Genomic DNA, 21122 nt, shown 5'->3' with positions numbered 1-21122 from the left:
CTAGGCTTCTTGATTCTAAGGTTTGTTCCTTTCTATAGTTGTTTCTTCAAAACTAAATTGGAGAAAGGTAGGGTTTGAGTGTGTGGTGTGCACCTGGGGGTGAGGGCAGAAGCAGGTGATCTCTTATGAGTTGGAGGTCAGTCAGGCCTATGTGGTGGGTTCCTGTACAACTGGATACATAGTGAAATCCTGTCTCAAAACCAAATAAAAATAAAACAAAAAGGGAAAGGAAGGGCAATGTCTGTGTTAAATAATAAGGAAACTGAATGCTTTTAATGTTCAGTTATATTGTAAAGTTTTTGTGTGATTAATTCAAATTCTGTAGTTTAACCCAGGGTCATGTAATTAAAGAGCATATTACAGTAGGCACTCTTTCTCTTAGAGTTTGACAAGAATTATGTAGAGAAAAATCTTGTCAACATTCCTGGTTTCTCAGAATGATCTGGGCTGTATAAATCCTGTGGCTGTGGGTGGTGCTGCGTGGAGTCTTCTCATCCGCCTGGGATGATGGGATTGGTGTATGCGTTTCCAGTCACTGCCTTCGACCTGGCTCTTAGAACTGTGCTGTCATTGTCAAAAGCCATTTCTAAAATGGCTTGTGTGTGTGTGTGTGTGTGTGTGTGTGTGTGTGTGTGTGTGTGTGTGTGTGTGTGTGTCGTTGCCTGTGTGAGTTTATATGTACCACATCATGCAGGTGCCTACAGAGGCCAGAGGGCATCTGACCCTCTGGTGTTAGATGGTGGTTGTAAGCCATTTAACCCAGCTCGCTTGCAAGAGCAGTAAGTGCTGTACCATTCAGCCATCTATCTCTTCAGACTCTTTATTAATTTTTTTTTCTTTGAGACAGTATTTCTCTGTGTAGCCTAGCTCTCCTAGAACTCATTCTGTAGACCAGGCTGGCCTCAAGCTCATAGATCCACCTACTTCTGCCTCCAAAGTACCAGGATTAAAGATGTGTGCCACCACCACTAGACAAAAGTTTTACTTGTTTATTTTTGCCTTGTTTTTGGTTATATTCTGAGGATTAATATTACTTTACATTAGAAAAATTATTTTTTAAAAAATATTATTTTATGTATACGACTGTACTGTAGCTGTCTTCAGACACACCAGAAGAGGGCATCAGATCCCATTACAGATGGTCGTGAGCCACCATGCTGGGAATTGAACTCAGGACCTCAGGAACTCAGTCCATGTTCTTAACTGCTGAGCCATCTCTCCCACCCCAGAAAAATTATTTTTAATTCAGGTAATTTTATCAGATGGCTTTATTTATAAAAAGGATGCTGTTGAATATATATGGCCTTGCTTTGGAGAGATGACTTTGGTTAGACCAGTTTGAGTAAGGTTGTCTTGTTAGTGACTGAAATTAGAATATTATATATTTAATATTTACATGTTTCTCTTCTGTTTTTAGGACATTCGGAAATTCTTTGGGGTTATATCAAGTGGAAAAAAGCCTGTAAATGAGACAGTAAAGAAGAGTGAGAAGACAAAACCTTCGGAGGGAACTGTCAAAGGAAAGAAAGGAGTAAAGGAAGCCAAGGTCAGTCTGCTTGTCAAGTTTGAATGTGTGAGCTGTCCAGTGAGCATGGAGTGCTGTAGTTAGAGATTCAGCTTGGGAAGCCGAGGAGGAAGAACATCACAGGCTAATCTGTTTAGCTCTGTAGTTTGCTGTGTTCAGGCCTGTTGTCCCCTTCTTCAGCTCTGTTTTTCGTTGTTAAAAGTTTGCATTTTGGTCTGGAGAGATGGCTCAACAACTAAGAGCACAGGGTGTTTTTCTATAGGGCCTAGGTTCAATTTCTAGCACATGGTAGCTCAAAGCCATTTGTAACTCCACTTACAGGGTCTGAAGCCTTCATCTAGGCTTCATGGAATACACATGGTGCACAGACTTATATGCAGGCAAAATACCTACACACATTAAAAAAAACAGTAATAACAACAAAACAGAACCAAACTAACAAAACCTTTCCTTTTTAAGATCAAAAGTTGCCATCTGTGGTGGCATAGCATGTATTGGAAATAATGAAGATGAAGAGTATGAGGCAGGAATATCTTGGATTGAAGCCAGCCTGGGCCTCAAAAAACAAAAACAAAACAAAACAAAACAAAAAACCCCCAAACCAGAAAATACCTAAATAAAACAGATTTGCTCATAGAGGCATAAGGACCTGTCCGCAGGTAGATAGTGTTAGACTCAGTATGATGCCTTGCAGGAAAATTCATTCTCTGTTATTTGGATCCAAAGAAGGTCAGCTGTGCTGCTGTAGAATGTAGAAAATGACCTCAATGGTGTATTTGAATTAATACTATTGCACTGTATTTAAATTGTAAGAGGTTTTATGATTCCGTAAGTTAATTTATCAGTATTATATGTTATATGTGCATATGTTTATATTCCACAATTGATTGTGATTTTGATTTTAACAGTTATGTGTTTTAAAGAAGTTACAAGGAAGAGCTGGATGGTGGCTGCACCCTTAGTACAAGCACCCGGTAGGCAAAGCTAGGTGGATCTCCAAGTTTGAGGCCAGTCTGGTGTACAGTTATAGGACAGCAAGGGCTACATAGAGAAACCCTGTCTGAGAAAAACAAAACAAACAGCAACAACAAAAAGAGTACAGAGAAGGCTTTTTAAAATTCTGTATACATATCTGGTGCTGTTCATTTCTCACTGAAAAACTGAGTTTTCTGATACTATTTTTGCAACTTGAAGAATTTTCTTTAAATTTCTTGTAGTATAGTTCTATTTCTGACAGAAGCTGTAAGTGTGTATGAGAGTGTGTTTTTGCATTCATCTTAAAGGACATTTTTGCTGGGTATAAAATTTTGAGTGGCCAGTCTTCTGTTTTGACCCTTTGAAGATATTCCTCTGTGCTTTGCCCAGTTTGATGAGATAGGAGTCTTTCATATTGTTTTCTTTCTTTCTTTTTTTAAAATATTTTATTTTATTTTATTTTTTTAAAGATTTATTTATTTATTATTTATATGAATACACTGTCGCTGTTTGCAGATGTACCAGAAGAGGGTATCGGATCCCATTACAGATAGTTGTGAACCACCATGTGGTTGCTGGGAATTGAACTCAGGACCTCTGGAAGAGTAGTGCTCTTAACTGCTGAGCCATCTCTCCAGCCCTTATATTGTTTTCTTGGTGTGTAATTTTTTTTCTCATATTTAGTTTTGCATCTTAACAAATATCCCATTAAAAATTTTACATTTGGTATGCATGCTATAACCTCGTAGGTGTGGTTTTATGTTTTACAATTTTTTTGTTAAAACAATTATATATTTATTTGAGACAGGGTCTTACTAAATTGCTTTGGCTGATATGGAACTGATTATATAGACTGTTGAGACCTGCGCACCCCCCCCCCCCCCAGCATAGTTAGAGCTCTTTTGTTCCATGCCTGCCATCTAGTTATAATGTTGTTGTAATATATCTGTCAACTATTTCATATCATTGACGAGAGTCAGAGCAGGATCATGTTGAATAAATACCCTGTTATGTTTTGAGATTCCACAACCATAAGTTCCACTTACGGTCAGTTAGAACTGTTCTGTCTAGCTAGCCAGACTATTCTGAGTCAGGGCTGACCACCCTGCCATAGTGTGTATGGGCTCATTGTGGGTTTTTTTCTTTATAAGCTGGCCCTGAGAAACGATTGAGGTTGTAGCTTTCAGCTCCCGAGTCTAAGCTATAGTCACGATCCATCATTCTTGGAGTGGGCTTTCAATAAACCAGCCCTGTTTAACTGAGACTGGAGTCTAAATGGTTTGTGTGGCAATTCCTGAATCCCAATATAGACCAGGCTGGCCTTGAACTCACAGAAATCTGCCCACTTCTTCCCCTTTGTACTTGGATTGAAGGCGTGAGCCAGCATGCTTTGCTATTTTTTAAGGTTTATTTTTTGCTGATATGTATGACTCTTTAATTGCATGTATGTCTGTGCACAGTGTATGTGTCTGGTGTGCAAGGAAGAGGGTGCCACGTGCCCCACAACTAGATTTACAGATGGTTGTGAGCCATTATGTGGGTGTTTGGAACCAAACCTAGGTCCTGTCAGAGCAGCAAGTATTCTAACGGCTGAGTCATCTTGCCAGCCCCATGAGCTTATTTACATTAATGTTTTTTTTTTTTGTCAAATTTGGAACCTCTTTGCTATTATTTATATACTTTGTTTCATTAATTCTGTGTCTCTCTTGGACAGTCTCATGTAGCCTAGGCTGGCTTGGAACTTGCTCTGTAGCTGAGATTGACCTTGACCTCTGGCCCTCAGGCTTCAACTTCCTGAGTGGAGATTACAAGATGGTGCCCCTACCCTTCGACAGTGAAGAGTCAGTCCTGATGATGTCTTAGGAATAATCTTATTGGCCCATCTATGGATTGTAAGAAGTCAGGCGGATTTCTTTGTTTTGTACTGTTTTTAATCTTCTTTAGTTGAAATTGGCAGTGTTTCTGCTCATATTAATATCTAATGATAGCTCTGCTATACCCTTGATACTTTCTTCAGACTATGCTATCTCATCTTTACAATGTGGACAGTCCTAAGGATTTTCCAAGTCATCCAGTTATAGTTGTTTTTTGGTTAGTAGTACTTTAGTTCACCTTTCTTTAGTTTACCAACTTTACCGTAAGTTGTCAGAACCCAACCTGTGCCTTCAACATTCAGAGTCTCTTTAGTTCAATACTGAATTTTCTTGTTTTTCATAGAGCGTTGGAACACAACCAAATGATTTTTCAAAATATATTTTATATGTATGTTTCATCTGCATGTATATGTATGTACCACTTGTATGCCTGGTGTCTGCAGAGGCTAGACGAGGACTTTGAATCCCTCGGAACTGAGTTATAGATGACTGTGAGCCACTGTGTGGTGCTGGGAGTTAAACCAGGTCCTGTGTAAGAGCAACAAGGGTTCTAACTTGCTGAACCATCTCTAGTCCATATCTAAATTCATTTCATTCTCTTTCCCTCTTTCTCTCTCTTGTTTTAAATGAACTAGAAGGGTCTAGCTCTGGCTCACTGGCTTAGAACTCCCTCTTAGGCCATTTGTCTCCAGCTCACAGAGATTGCCTGCTTGTATTTTGTTGGTGCTGGAATCAAAAGCGTGCGCCTACCTTCAGGTCCAGACACAACCAAGTTTTTTGTTGTTGTTTTTCATTTGTTTGTTTTTATTTTTGTGTTTTAAGACTGATTCTCTGTGTAGCCTGACTGTCCTGGAACTCACTCTGTATTTCAGGCTGGCCTTAAGCTCAGAGATCTGCTTGCTTCTGCTTCCTGAATGTTGGGGTTAAAGGCCTGTGCCAGCATTGCCTGGCTCCATCTCAGGTCTCTACTGTGATTTTCAAAAGCCTATTACTGTTTCCATCAGAAAACATAGTGGGTTGGCCTTTAAGTTTCATTTTTCTTCTTTTCTTTACATTTTATTAAAGTGACATTGAGGACCAAGTGTAGGGCGAGTCAGGCAAGGTCCTCCTGTCACTGAGCTAGACTCTCATTCATGCTGTTGATAGAGATGGACGTGTTTTCTGAGACGATGGTTTGCCCTGTGGCTCTGTTCTTTTCCACAAGCCCCACTGGACTCACATCACCCTTCACAGCTCCTTCATGGCACTCTGGGCTTTTCCTGGCATGTATGTCAGATCCCTCCAGTCTCTACTCAGTCCCTGGTTTTTAGATACATTTTTAATAGCAGTATTCCATGTTTTAGAACTAAAACTCTGGCCAGGCTTTGCAGTGAAGCAGTCCAGTGGTATAAACATAACTCTAGATTCATTACTAAGGCTAATTCATGAACTACTTCATTACTAGGTTCAGAGGGTTGAAGAAGCCTACAAGGTTTGCAGTTTGTAAGTTGGAGACCCAGGAGAGCTGATGGTAGAGTTGCCGTCCAGGTGTAAGGCCTGAGGATCAGAATAGCTAGCTCATGGGTCTGTCTAATCTAGTAGGCTGGAGGCCACAGAGGTGATAGTCCAGTTCCAGTGGAAAGGCAGGAAAAAGCAGATGTCCTTGCTATAGGTCAGGCAGGAAGAATTCTCTCATTCCAGGAGGGCCAGCTTTTCTTTTCAGGACTTCAGCTAAGATAAGGCTCAACTACTTTGGGGAGGGACGTCTTTATTTCACCTCACACAAACTTAGGAGTTATGTTTGATCAGATATCTGGATCCTTTATGGTTCATTGTCTTTTTTTTTTTTTTTAAAGATTTATTCATTTTATTTATATATGAGTACACAGTATCTATCTTCAGACACACCAGAGGAGGGCATTGCAGATGGTTGTGAGCCACCATGTGGTTGCTGGGAATTGAACTCAGGACCTCTGGAAGAACAGCCAGTATTCTTAACCCCTGAGCCATCTCTCCAGCCCCTGGTTCATTGTCTTGATGTAACCATACAAGTCGTCTTTTTATTTTTTCATTATTTTGGTTTTATTGTATTGGATTCTGTTATTTTCCCACAAGAATGTTGGTTCTTTTGATTTAGCATGTAGTTATCTTGATCAAACTCAGGCTTGAAATTCTTGCTTCTTGTTATATGTTCAGCAGGTGATCTCTTGGTTTGGTTCTTTAGCCTTTCAAAACGTTTACCTTTTAAGTCCTTGTAGCTATTTTATTAAATAGTATGTGAGAAAGCTGGAGGTGTGGGCAGAATCTCTAGGAAGGATATGACTTGGTTAGATGTCTGTTTCAGCTCTTTACCGTTACTGTACTTGCCTTTAGTTTACTTTGCAGATCGACTTCTTTGTTGTGTGTGTAAATTGTAATGCTTCCTTTGCCTTAGTTTTTTTGAAACTAATTGATTGTTCTTATGTTTTTGAAATTCTATCTTTTATTTTCATCTTTTTTCTTTTTCTTTTTTCTTTTTTTTTCTTTCTTTCTTTTTTTTTTTTAGGCTGTGTCCCCAGGCTGCTGTATTGCCCCTGATAAGCGGAGGCAGCCACAGCACCCGGATTGTTTCTTTGGCAGATGGAAAAAGCACTTGAGATTCTATCTTTTTTTTTTTTTTTTTTTTTCCGGGGCTGGGGACCGAACCCAGGGCCTTGCACTTCCTAGGCAAGCGCTCTACCACTGAGCTAAACCCCCAACCCCTTGAGATTCTATCTTAATGGACAGAAGTACATAGATATTCTCATCTAAGTGATCATTTTTTCTTTTGTCTACTTTCTTGATACATTTTGGAAATATGAGTATGTTAGAAATGTGATGTTTATAAATATATTTAACCTTTTTGGCCCGCTTTCAAATTTTCAGCATGCACGTGCTAGTGATGGGCTGCCAGCTTAGCTTATTTCTGTTTTTATCTTGTATTTTTAGGAAGCACCTGTCCTGTGTATTGTCCACCGCCTTGTTACTCTCACAAAATACCTTGAGATAATCTACTTAGAAAGAGAAAGGTTATTTTGGCTCTGAGTTTTGGAGGTTTCTAATCTGTGACCTGTTGCCTCATTGCTGTGGGACTCTGACGAAGGAACACATCATGGTGGGAGCATGTGGTAAAGTGGAATGGTCCTCATGACCAAGAGACAGAATAGCAGAAGAAGAGATTGGGTCCTCTTCTCCCTTTAGGGCCTTCCACTGGGCTCTACCTCCGAAGCTTCCACCCCCTTTCAGTAGTACCACCCTGGAGGCCAAGGCGTTCAGGGACGTGCAGGCTCTAATAAGCCTCTTGACCCTGCAATGTCTGACGTCCTTTTACTCTTTGTTGTATGTGGGTTAGTTAGAGTGTGTAGCTGATAATAGTGTAGTTTTTTTCTGTAAGTCTCCTCTCCTGATGCAATTCAGCAAGAGTGTTCCTGACATTTTGGGCTAGATGGGTGTTGTGTTACATGGTGTATTCTAGATGTTATAAAGCCTCTGCCTCCCACTCTGTGATAAACAGTGGCTCTAGTATCAACAGATGTCTCCATGGGGCAGAATCGCTTCAGTTTAGTTAGGGTCTTATTGCAGTGAGCTGACATCATGACCAATGTAAGTTTTATAAAGGACAACATTTAACTGGGGCTGGCTTACAGGTTCAGAGGTTCAGTCCATTATCATCAAGATGGGAAGGCAGCATCCAGGCAGGCATGGTGCAGGAGGAGCTGAGTTCTACATCTTCACCCAATTGAAGCCAGGAGCAGACAGATCCTCAGGCAGCTTGGAGGAGGGTCTCCAAGCCTATCCCCATAGTGACACACTTCCTCCAACAAGGCACACCTTCTAATAGTGCCACTCCTTGGGCCAAGCATTTGCAAACCACATCTCCTCTCTTATATTTTTGGTTGTGAGCCTAGCCTTTAACGGCTGAGCCATCTCTCCAGCCCACATCTCCTCTCCTAATGCAGTTCAGCAAGAGCATTCCTGACATTTTGGGCTAGATGAGTGTAGTGTTACATGATGTATTATTATTCTAGGTGCTATAAAATCTGTGCCTCCCACTCTGTGATAAACAGTGTCTCTAGTATCAACAGACATCTCCATGGGGCAGAATTGCTTCAGTTGGAAGCTACTAAGCCCAGGTCTAATGAGAATGCTTAAGTTGCACAGGCTTCCTTTGTTCTAATTATGCCCTTCTATTGTCTACAGGTTAATAATCCCTGCAAAGAGGATGCCTCCAGACCAAAGCAGCACAACAAGAAAAAGAGGATCATCTATGACTCAGGTAATATTGAGGACTTTTAAAGACTTCAAAGTTTTTTATTTCCCATGTAACTGCATCTCCAAACTGATGTCTGAGACATACAAGTCTCAATGTAATTACTGTGTGGGGAGAGCCCCAGTGGGTAGTCCTTGGAACAGTTCTTAATGGCAAAGCTACGGAGTCTATATATTTTAATGTACTGAAGGTTTCTTTATGAGGGATAAAGAGTATGTAGCAGGTCTCAGATTTACTGTGAGTGTGGCTTGCTCATCTGTCTGTCTGTCTGTCTGTCGAAGGGATCAGATTCAGGGCCTTACATGTGCTAAGCTAGTGTTCTACCTCTGATCTGTATTCTCACCCCGTATTGTAAAAAATATTTCCATCAATTTTTTTCAAGATGAAATTTTTAGAAGTTGGATTTGAAAAATTCAACTATAATTCATTACAATGCTGCTATTGAAGTAAATATTGGTTACATTTAATTAATTAATTTGTGTTTGTGGGAATGTGTACCATGGCATGCATGGAGGTCAGAGGCCAACTTTTAGGAGTCTGTTCTCTCTCATCACTATGTAGTTCTTAGTGAATTGAATTTAGATCATCAGACTTGGTGGTAGGTATCTTTATTTGCTGAACCATCCATCTTACTGGCCCCAAAGCAAATAATTAAAATTGATTTTCTATGTGTGATGGGAAGACTTGGTAATTTCATTTCTATAGAAAAAAGTAATAAACTCAATTTGAAGGATTTTCTTTAAATATAGTTTTGAGAACGGGAACCCATGTCTCTCTCGTTCATTCGTTCTTTTGTTCATTCATTCATTCATTGATTTTTTTTTTGCAATGCCACAGATTGAACTGAGGCCCACTGCCTGGTGGGCAAGCACTCTACCATTGAGCTGTATCCCCAGCTCTGTTTGCATTACTGAAACAGGTTGTCGCTTAGGCTTTTAAACAGCTGGAACTGCAGTCTTTCACACCTGACTTAATTTTCATTTTATCTGGCCTCCTCTTCCTTATTTAAGTCAAGGTCCCAAGTAGCCCAGGTTGGCCTTAAGTTCCCTATGGCTGATAAGGACAGGATTCCTGATCTTACCTACATGGTCAAATTCTGGAATTAAAGGCATGTGCAGTTAATGCCTGGTGGATGTAAAATAATGTAGCTAAGGAAGCATTTCATTTGTGTATTGTTAATATTTTATCCTTTATTTTGATATTTAGATATTTGTTTATTTATTTATTTATCGAGATGGATGCTACCCTTGTTGCCCTGGCTGCTTAGTAATGTAGCTGAGGAAGCATTTGTGTGGTGTTAATTTTTTGGTTCTTTATTTTGATTTTATGTATATATTTGAGGTGGGCTTTACTGTTGTTGCCCAGGCTGGTCCTGCCTCATGCGCAGTAGCTAAGACTGCAGGTGTGTTGCAGCATGCAGGCTGTGTGACTTTTACAGTGATCGTACAGCTCAGGACTGACTTTTCAGAGTATTCTAGTATTACTCAGTGCACTTTATCATAGAGATATTGAGAGTGTGCATATGTGTTCCTCTTGGAAACAGTTAAGTTAAGCGCCAATGTAAAGCAGCATGAGCTGGATGTGGTAACACAAGCCTGGAATCCCAGCACTTGGAAGGCTGATGTAGGTGGATCTCCAACAACCAGGGCTGTGGTGAAAACCTGTCTCAGAGCCAGAACCCAAAACCAACCAAAACTTTTAGATGTAGAGAGAGGAAGAGGAAGGACAGTGAGTTTATGAATGGTGAGCTGTGTACCAGGCCCTGTAGGTGCTTATGCTTTGCTCTAAATTGTATTACGTAGTCTGTCCAAGTAGGCAGAGTAATTAGAGTGCTGTCTCCTAAAGACCCACAGTTAATTCCTAGAACCTGTGACTCTGTTAGGCTGTAGAGCAAAATGAAAGAAGAGCTGCAGGTTGGCTCGGATGACCCTAAAGTAAGACGGGCTCAATGCGCCTAAGGAGTAGGAGGCAGAAGGGATTTGGAGAGAGATTAATAGTGTAGGAAGGCACACTCCTTTAATCTCAGTACTTGTAGGCAGAGAGGCCTGTGAGGTTGAGGCCATCCTGGTCTACTTAGAGAGAGTCTGTCTTAATCCCTCACTCCCATAACAAAAATGTGTAAGGAGGTCAGAAATCATTGAAATGGTAGCACTCTGTCTGCTTGAGGATATTTATTTGTGTGAGTATGTGTGTGGTCCAAGGGATGAACATGGTTGCATATGCTGTGTAGACATTCTACCTCTGAACTATATCCATAGCTCTCTTAAAGGTCACTAAGGTTGCTTCTGCTGGCCTTGAACTCACTTGAATCCCAGACAAGCTTTAACTGTCAGTCTCCCTTACCCCTGCCATTATGTTTAGTTTCTTGGCAGCAGCTAGGCAAGTGGAAATGGCAAAGACATGGATTCTTCCCCAGGGAACCCTGCTGATGCCCCCATGACACCTGTGTCAGCCATTGCTCACAACTGTTAAAGATAATGTATTTATGTAGACTTTTTCTTTTGAATGTGTGTGGGTGTGATAACATTGTGTGTGTGGAGGACAGGTAGTAATTTGGGGGAGTTGACTTTCTCCTGCTGTGTGGTTCCTGGGGACTGAACTTAGGTTATCAGGCTTGGCAACAGGGACTTCTACCAACTGAACCATGTCTCTGGCCATATGTGTGGTTTGTTAAGCCAGTTAGTTTGTGGCTATTGTTATAATAATGATATGATATGAATCTAGTCATGAGTTTATTACTGGATAAATAAATAAAGTAATGTAAAGATTCAAGACAAGCTTCTTAGGGGATTGGCTTATAATGGCTACTTTAAAAATACACTGATATTTTTACAGTTTTAATTTTTCTCTTGTAGATTCAGAATCAGAGGAGACAGTGCAAGTAAAAAATGCTAAAAAGAAATCAGAAAAATTGCCAGTGTCTTCTAAACCTGGTAAAATCTCTCGGAAGGATCCTGTTACCTATATTTCTGAGACAGGTAAGGTACTGAATGTATTCCTTTTGTCTTTTTTGAATTATATCTATCAGAGGAAGGACATCATCATCTTTGAAATTTCTTGTGTGGTAAAGGTCTGGTTACTGGTGAGGGTCAAATCCAGTACTTCATGCATGCTAGGTTAACACTCCACCACTGAGCTATATTCCTGTCCCTGGGGGAATATTTTGTCTTATTTTATTCTTCTCAGAGCCAGGACTGACCCCTAAAGCCTTTGCACTTGCTAGGCAAGTGCTCTACCATTGAGCTAAATTCCCACCCCCTATGGGAACTAAGAATTTTTGTTTTATGTGTATAGATGTTTTGTCTGCATATATGTCTGTCCTGTGGGGTCCACACAAGAGTGTTGCATCACCTGGAACTGGAGTTATAGGCTGCTGTGAGCCTTTCTATGGGTGCTGGGGATCAAAACCCTGTCCTGGGACAGCATTTCTCTGTGTAGCCCTTTCCTAGAACTCGATCTGTAGACTAGGCTGGCCTTGAACTTCCTCTGTCCCCCACATGGTGGGATCAAAGATGTGTGCATACCCACCGCCCAGCAGTAGCTAGTCCTCTTAACTATTGGGTCATCTCTCCAGCCCTTGAACTATTTTTTGAAACATTTAATAGACTGATGTGTTTCTTAAAATGGGGATAGATTAGTGGTTTTAACGCTTTTTTACTGTTGCTAAATATCTGCTTAGGTACACTGAGCAATATTTAAGAGGTTCCTTTAACATGGCTACCTGTGTGACAGTTTGGATTCATGGGAGGGTTAAGGGAAACAGTATGGTAATAGGGCTGTGTAACTAAAGGTGGTGTGATTAAGCTTTCCAGCACCCTGAAAATGTCAGTTGCAGATAGCGTAGCCTTTAACTGTGGACCAGGCTATCTGTATCTTCTGATTTAGGTACACAAAGGCTCAGTTGAGGCTCTGAATACAGATTCTCTATTCACTAGGATAGTTTTTAGTGTAGTCTTCTGAAGAGATGCTAGTATCTTATGTGAGACTTTTATGACCATTGACAGTCTCCTCTCCCTCTTCTGTTAGTCTCCTCTGCCTCCAGTAGACAGTCTCCTCTCCCTCCAGTAGACAGTCTCCTCTCCCTCCAGTAGACAGTCTCCTCTCCCTCCACTGACAGTCTCCTCTCCCTCCACTGACAGTCTCCTCTCCCTCCACTGACAGTCTCCTCTCCCTCCAGTAGACAGTCTCCTCTCCCTCCACTGACAGTCTCCTCTCCCTCCACTGACAGTCTCCTCTCCCTCCAGTAGACAGTCTCCTCTGCCTCCAGTAGACAGTCTCCTCTGCCTCCAGTAGACAGTCTCCTCTGCCTCCAGTAGACAGTCTCCTCTCCCTCCACTGACAGTCTCCTCTGCCTCCAGTAGACAGTCTCCTCTCCCTCCACTGACAGTCTCCTCTCCCTCCAGTAGACAGTCTCCTCTCCCTCCAGTAGACAGTCTCCTCTCCCTCCAGTAGACAGTCTCCTCTGCCTCCAGTAGACAGTCTCCTCTCCCTCCACTGACAGTCTCCTCTCCCTCCAGTAGACAGTCTCCTCTCCCTCCAGTAGACAGTCTCCTCTCCCTCCACTGACAGTCTCCTCTCCCTCCACTGACAGTCTCCTCTCCCTCCAGTAGACAGTCTCCTCTCCCTCCAGTAGACAGTCTCCTCTCCCTCCAGTAGACAGTCTCTTCTCCCTTCTCCATTATAGTCTCCCCTCCCCTTCTTCTGTTTTTTTTTTTTTTTTTTTTTTTTTGTGGACCTGGTTTTGCTCTATAACCCTGGCTGGCCTTGAACTCACAGCAGTCCTCCTATCTCAGCCTCTCCAAGTGTGGGATTACAGGTGTGTGCTACCACATCTGACTCATTCCATTCAGCCCATGGCATGTGTGTGTAAAAGAAAGCATTGTCCTTGTTTTAGTTAAAAATTTTGGGGTACAACGTACCCATTATGGTAGTTATATTTCTGTTGCTGTGATACAATACTCTGAACCAGAGAGGGGTGAATGTCTGCTCATCTTGCCTTCTTCTCATCACTCCAAGATCATAGAGCCCAGATTAGTCTTGCTCACAGTGGATCTTCCACCTCTCTCAATCTGTATTTCACTCAAAGGCCTGTTTTGACCCCGTGTGATTCTAGGTCTCCTCAGGTTGGCAGATTAGCTATCATACCCACCTACTATGATGCTTATATGGTATTCTATTTTCCCCATAGGATTCTAAAATTATATTTTTTATTTCATTTTATGTGTTTTGCCTTCTTGTATAACTTTGCACCATGTTTGATCCTGGTGCCTGAAGAGGCCAGAAGAGCATGTCAGATCCCTTGGAACTCCTGGAGTTTCAGATGGTTGTGGGCTCCCATGTGGAGGCTAAGATTGAACCTGGGTTCTCTGTAAGAGCAGTGTGTGCTCTTAATTGCTGAGCTATCTCTCCAGCCCCATAAAGTTGAAATGTAGAAACTAGTGATATTCTATGTTGAAGACAGACTATCATTTAGCCTAGTCTGTGGATCTAAGGGCGATCTTGATTCTGATCACCCTGCTTTCCTCCTCCCAGTGCTGAGACCTCAGGCATGCAACACTGTGTCCTGTTTACTTGGTTTTGAGTTCAAACCATTGCTGCTGGGCATGGTGCCACAAGCGTTTAATACAAGTGCTTGGGAAATTAGAGGCAGGTAGATCCCTGTGAGACTACATAGTGTGATGGTTTCTATATGCTTGGCCCAGGGAGTGGCACCATTAGGAGGTGTGGCCCTGTTGGAATGGGTGTGTCACTGTGGGCATGGGCTTTAAGACACTCACCCTAGCTGCCTGGGAGCCGGTCTCATAGCAGCTATGATAAGTATATATAGAACTCTCAGCTCCTCTTGCAGCACGCCTGTCTGGACGCTCCATGCTTCCTGCCTTGATGATAATAGACTGAACCTCTGAACCCGTAACCAGCTCCAATTAAATGCTGTCTAAGAGGGAGGTGCCTTGGTCTTGATGTCTGTTCACAGCAGTAAAACCCTATGACAGTGAGTTCCAGGTCAGTTAGGGCTATAGCGAGGCTCTATCTGAAAAACAACAAAACTAAAAGCAGAACAAAACCCAAATTTTTGATTTGTTTTTACATTTTTGTTTTAGATGCTAGGAATGAAACCTAGGGCTTTGAGCATGCTAGACCTACACTCTGTCTCTGAGTACAGTACCCAGTCTTTATCTTTTTTTTTTTTTTTTTTTTAATTAACTTGAGTATTTCTTATATACATTTCGAGGGTTATTCCCTTTCCCGGTTTCCGGGCAAACATCCCCTTCCCTCCCCCCCTTCCTTATGGGTGTTCCCCTCCCCACCCTCCCCCCATTGCCGCCCTCCCCGACAGTCTAGTTCACTGGGGGTTCAGTCTTAGCAGGACCCAGGGCTTCCCCTTCCACTGGTGCTCTTACTAGGATATTCATTGCTACCTATGAGGTCAGAGTCCAGGGTCAGTCCATGTATAGTCTTTAGGTAGTGGCTTAGTCCCTGGAAGCTCTGGTTGCTTGGCATTGTTGTACAGTCTTTATCTTTTTAAAATGTGGCTATTTTGATTATATATATATATATATATATATATATGGCCTACACTTTATTTCTGTTGTGTAGTACTTTAAAAAATAATTTGATTTCATTATTAATTATGTATGTTTGTGGTCTGTTCTGGAGGGCGTGTGTTCATGTAAATGCTGATGCCCACGGATGCCAGAAGAAGGCATTTGATTCCTTGGAGCTAGATTACAGGCAGTTGTGAGCTGCCTTTTGTGCTTGCTGGGGACCAGACTATGTGCTCTTCAACTTTGAGCTGCCTTTGCTCCATGCAGTGCTCCGTGCAGTGCTTTCTAAGCTTTCTGAGAAGGACGGAAGGGATCGTATGCATGCCAAGTATTTTTGTTTATATTAGTAAGCATCCAGGCTTACAGTTCAGCTTTAGGAATATTTTATCATCACTTTGATTAAATCTGTCCTATAGTCTTTGTCAAAATTTTAAAAAATGAGTTTAGCCTCATTAATTTCCCAATTTACAGAAAAAGGAAAACAATGCTTGTAGCTAACCATTACTTGTTGTACTGAATGTGCTTACTTTTTAGTTTTTAATGAAATGATAGGCCTTGAGTTTGATTGCCAAAGGCTGCCTTACTCAGTTTCACCAGCAGCTGCTGTTTGATTGAAGAAATTAGAGTTTTTCTTTGTCTTCATTTCTCTTAATGCTAACTTTACAGTAATTCTGGAGGCAGTGCTTTGGGAAGTATACTTATATGATGAGGGTTAATTTGGGGGAAAAAGTGGAGGTGCTATACTTTCTAGGGTGCCCTATAAGGTTCATAACCAAAACTTGGGAAAATAGCAGAAAATATCATTAGGGATTGGTATAATATTTTTCTTTGCTTAATTTTAGAGTTAGGCAGTTTTGTGTATGCAGCAACAAGCATAATCTATGTGTTTGAGAGCTTCTTATAGATGCTGCCAGTGAAGTATGGAACGGTTGTAGCAGGAAATGTCTCTTAAGAGAACTGTCTGTTGATTTGATTATAGTTTTTGAGAATCAATACTAATTTGCATATTAGGATTTTACATAAAAGAATCTAAGTTTAGAGATTTTGAGCTTGACTGAAGTAGTTAGATTAACATTTTTAAATCAACTCGGTGAATGCTACTTTTTCATTATTCAGTGTCTTAACTTGCCTGTGCCACTTCCAACAGGATGGACAGTGTGGAGTGTGATTTCCTAGCATACACAAAAGAGAGAAACCTTTTCACTGACTTGCTTTGACCCTGAGAGGGTTTATTGCTCATTCATTAATGAGACCCCTGGCCTCTCCATCAGTTTTGCTCTTCTGCTTATTTGCAGAGACTGTCTGTCTCACTTAGCACACCCATGAACCTAGGTATCTGCTCAGTGCTTTTCTATTCATTTAGATAACATGTATTTTTTAGCCTTAACAACTGAACCTTCCTCTACCCTTCCAAACCAAGATGACAGTGCAGGGTTTGATTCGAGAAGCGGTGAAAAGGCACTTTATATGTACACTTTGCACTCCAGTTTCCCTACTTAGATTTCACTTGTTGCTAAGTCAATTATTTTTAATCTTTCTAATGAAATCTCCCTGTTAATTGGATTCTGGAATGTTCCAGACCAAAGGCAAGAGAATCGTAGCATCAGGGCAGTCAGATCCATCTGCAGAGGCCAAACTGAGCAGCAGGAGCTCCAGAATTAGATTTGTTTGTCCTGCTTGGCTTGTAAATAGATTTGATTGCAGACCTTCCCATTTTTCCCTTCTCTCTCATCATTATCCTTCCAAACAGATGAGTGTAGCTAACTCAGAGTGGCAGTGCCATCTCCTCTCCCAGGCAATTCCTCTACTCTGTGTTGGAAAATGCTAGTTTAGTCGGTCGTTGTTACCGCACTTGAGATTATGTTGTCTATAAATAAAAATAAATGGTGTTTTTACAAGGAGACAAATATCCTGGAGGGAAATTTTAAGTGTTGAGTTGCCTTTGATTTTCAAGTAGTTGTCAGAAATCTGACTTGGATCTGTTTATCAGAGTTTCATTACAGCTTTTGGGGAGGAGAAAACAGCTTGCTTTGGCTTCTAACAGACAGAAACAAATCAGCTTTACTAGAAAACAGGAATGTTTTACCTGTACATTGTTCAGGACTATAGAAGGTTTATGTTACTTGAGGATGGCCCAAGCAAAACCTGTTAAGTGATTGTGTCTTTGTAGGAAGCAAGTTACACTGTTGGATTCTTTTTGGCCTAGAACTCACTGGAGTTACTCCTGCCTTAGTTTCCTGGGCGCTGGAGTTATAGGGCTGTATCACCATAACTGGCCACAGAGCCTCTGTTGCCTTCTTTGTACATAAGCCTTAGAACCACTAAAGACTGAGGGGGGTTAAGGTGGCTAGTTGGTGTAGAGACAGAGTTGTTCTTTCTTGAGGTTTTGATTTTATCCAGGCACCATGACAGGATGCCTTGTCCCGTGACTTACAGACTGTTATGGTAGTTAGATTTCCATCACTATGGCAAAGTGCTTGGATAGTATTTTCAGACACTTCATTACGTGGCTGCTTTGTTTATGGTGTCCTCACCCACCCACCCATGGCTTAGTTTGTCTATGTAGTCCTGGCTGTCCTGGAACTTGCTCATAGACCAGGCTGGGCTAGAATTCAAAGATCCACCTGCCTCTGCTTCCCAAGTGCTGGGATTAAAGGTGTGTGCCACCCCTTCCCTCCAGCTATTTATGGACTTTTTAAAGAATAAATTTTTTTATAATATTTTCTTTTAAAAAGTACTTATTTTTTAATTTTTGTGGTTATGTTTGTTTGCTTGTGTGTGTATGTATGTATGTATGTATATATATATGTATATATATATGTATATGTATATATCTCACTTGTGTGTAGTAACTGCAGAAGCTAGAAGAGGGCATAGGATTCTCCTGAAGCTGGAGTTACAGCTGGTTGTGAGCTACTGTGTAGATGCTGGGAATGGAACCTGGGTTCTCTGCAAGAACAAATGCCTTTAACCATGAGCCATCTTCTCTCTAATCCTATCTAGGCTTTAGACAAGACTGAACACAACAGTGTGGAGTATGTGGTAGCTGAGGAGCAGAAAGGGGAAGGAGGCTTTTTTTTTGTTTGTTTGTTTGTTTTTTGTTTTTTCTTTTTTTCGGAGCTGGGGACCGAACCCAGGGCCTTGCGCTTGCTAGGCAAGCGCTCTACCACTGAGCTAAATCCCCAACCGGAAGGAGGCTTTTTTAAGAGGCTGGTGATAAAATGTATCCCATATGGGATTGTGTGTGTGTGTGTGTGTGTGTGTGTGTGTGTGTGTGTGTGTGTGTGTGTGTGTGTGTGTGTGTGTATGTATGTATGGGGGCATGTGCCTCAGTGAGTATTGGAGGTTAAAACACATGTGGGAGTCAGGGGTCTCAGGGATGGAATGCAGGTTCAGGATTGGCACCAAAGCATTTGTACCCACTGAGGCATCTCCCTGGATGCTGGATTTTTTTTCCTTTGGATATAAAATGTAACAAAGCAAACGGTTTAAGGACCCAAATGAATGGTTAGGTAATCGTTAGATGTCAGCCTTCATTATGTGTGTAGCCAGTCTGGACTTCTTACCACCCTGTGTACTACCCTAGTCAGCATCTTGTCTGGAGCTGTGATGGCTTCCTGAGCCCCCACCTTTGCCTTCCTCTCTGCAGTGTCTTCTCCAGAGGACAAAACTTAACCAACATGTGTTATGCTACTTAGGCTTCTGTGCTGCCACCCGAGTTCCTTTCTATCAGCTAGGGAGTCCTATAGGATTTGATCCTTACCTACAGCCACACTGCCTTTAACTTGGGAGCACTCATTATAAGGGAGCACTGTAACTGGGGCTTGCAGTTCACATTATCTGACTGTTGTTGCTAGAGGTGTCTTCATTGCATGGCTCTGTGCAGATGTTGCTTATCAAAGAGATGTTCCCTAGTCAGGTATGTTAGGTCATACTAGAAATCCCAGCATTAGGGCAGGAAGTTTGAGTTGGAGGTCAGCTCTGGCTATGTAGGAAAGTCAAGGCCAGCCAGAATTACATAGACTCTGTCTCAAAAACCAAAGGATTGAGAAGCCCAGTGGTGGTGCATGCCTTTAATCCCAGCACTTGGGAGGCAGAGGCAGGGGGAACTCTTGAGTTTAAGGCTAGCCTGGTCTACTTGGTGAGTTCCAAGACAGCCATGGAATACACAGAGAAACCCTACCTAGAAAACCAAAACCAAATAAAAAACCAAAGGCTTATAGCTAAGGGGAGAGTACTTGTCTGGTATACATAAGGCCTTGAGTTTGAGCTCCCAAGAATAGGCTTTTTTGATGATTGCTTTTATCAAAAAGAACATCCCTCAGTTTCTTGGACATTTTCTCTCCTTCTCCTTCTCCTCCCCCTTCCCCCTTCTCCCTTTTTCTTCCTTTCTTCTATTTCCTTTTCCTTTATGGTGTTGGGATATGAACCTAGGGTCTCCTATGTGTGCTATGCAGGTATTCTTCCACTGAATTATCCCCTCTCTAATCATTCATTTTTTGGAGGTACAGAGTCACTGTTGGAGATTGGACTTCAGGCCTCTTGTATCCTTAATCACTCCTTACTTTTATTTGTTTCACTTTTTCTTCATGCAGCTTGAAGATAAAATGTGTGTATTTGTTTATATACACATACATGTATGTAAATATGTATAAAATTAATGTATCTTTTTTTCCTGGAGACTATGCATTCTGTGAGGTCTGGGAATGCATCTTTCACTGCTGTATCTTTTCTTAGCCCTTAGTTGTATCCTCAGTGCCTGGTATATAGTAGGTGTGTTATGAATGTTTGTGCAGCCAGCCATAGACCTGGCCCTTGTAAAGGGCAGAGTGTCTGTTAGATCCAGAGGATAGAAAGAAGAAAACAACTCAAGGTATTAGGTGTTTATTTTTTTAAAGCTGGTAAAAATGATTAGTTTATATAATTAAGACCTATGCTTTATCAAAAATATTTTCCATTTAAGATGAAGACGATGACTTTTTATGTAAAAAGGCAGCCTCCAAATCAAAAGAGAATGGAGTATCTACAAATAGTTACCTTGGAGCATCAAACGTGAAAAAGAATGAAGAAAACACTAAGACTAAGAATAAACCGTTATCACCAATAAAACTAACACCGACATCAGTGCTTGATTATTTTGGAACTGAAAGTGTCCAGAGATCTGGGAAGAAGATGGTGGCGAGCAAAAAGAAAGAGGTAAGTGTTTGGCTTGCAAGCAAGAATGTGAGAGTTGCTGGGTGTGCTGGTGTTCACCAAAGCTTCAGCACTTGGGAGACTGAGGCAAGAGCATTAGTGTAGCCAGCCTGTGCTACATAATGGAATTGATATCCATTCATGGATACTAACCTTGGGATCCATAAAGTAAACATGCTTTATTAATAGAGATAGTTTTGTGTGATGTAGATAAATATCATCCTCATTCTGGAAGATATGGGAATTAGAATATGTGTGTGTGTGTTGTACTCGAAAGCAGGAAAACATTTAACTATACGAAAAAGTCTTGGTTCTTAGAGTTTAAATGGAATTTTCAAAGTGTAAACTTTTTTTATTGTTGATTTACACAATTGTATTTTGAAATGGGATAATACCCATGCTGATCTTTAGTTTGACAGATACTGAATTCGTTCTTCCCTGGCCATTTAGGAAATGGACCTATAGGTACATCAGCTGTAGTGTGCTCTGATTTGTTGTGCCTTCATGACTGTCCATGCTTACAGTGATTTGCTAATATTTTAGACTGTTTCGCTGGCCAAAGCATTAACCTGTAGTGTGGGTGCTGTGCACACTTCTTTTGAACATATCAATAGAACAAAATGATAGTCATCTGTCTGTAGAGTAGTCTTTATGAGATTGGATGTTACCAGGACAGCCACAAACTTGACTTTGGCTGCATGGATTGTGGCCTATTTCTCACTAATGTGTTTAGTTAGTGTTTC

General features: G+C 41.3%; 1 protein-coding gene and 1 non-coding gene across 5 annotated transcripts in view; one reads left to right on the top strand and one right to left on the bottom strand.

Moving 5' to 3' along the window:
- Window positions 1-21122, top strand: part of Rfc1 (replication factor C subunit 1) — a 73717-nt gene that overhangs the window by 16340 nt on the left and 36255 nt on the right. For all 4 annotated transcript variants that reach the window (XM_032916161.1, XM_032916160.1, XM_032916159.1 and 1 more), the window contains exons 2-5: window positions 1418-1546; window positions 8572-8647; window positions 11497-11619; window positions 20150-20382. In XM_032916161.1, coding sequence (XP_032772052.1) covers window positions 1418-1546; window positions 8572-8647; window positions 11497-11619; window positions 20150-20382 — 561 coding nt within the window. The remainder of the gene's footprint in view (window positions 1-1417; window positions 1547-8571; window positions 8648-11496; window positions 11620-20149; window positions 20383-21122) is intronic.
- Window positions 6898-7001, bottom strand: LOC116913011. Its single transcript, XR_004389565.1, has one exon. It is a non-coding gene; the product is annotated as a small nucleolar RNA SNORA77 (small nucleolar RNA).

This window comes from Rattus rattus, chromosome 11, assembly GCF_011064425.1.
Source record: "Rattus rattus isolate New Zealand chromosome 11, Rrattus_CSIRO_v1, whole genome shotgun sequence".
NCBI lineage: Eukaryota > Metazoa > Chordata > Mammalia > Rodentia > Muridae > Rattus > Rattus rattus.
The sequence above is the reverse complement of the archived record's forward strand: the minus strand, read 5'-3'. Positions and strand labels throughout refer to the sequence as shown.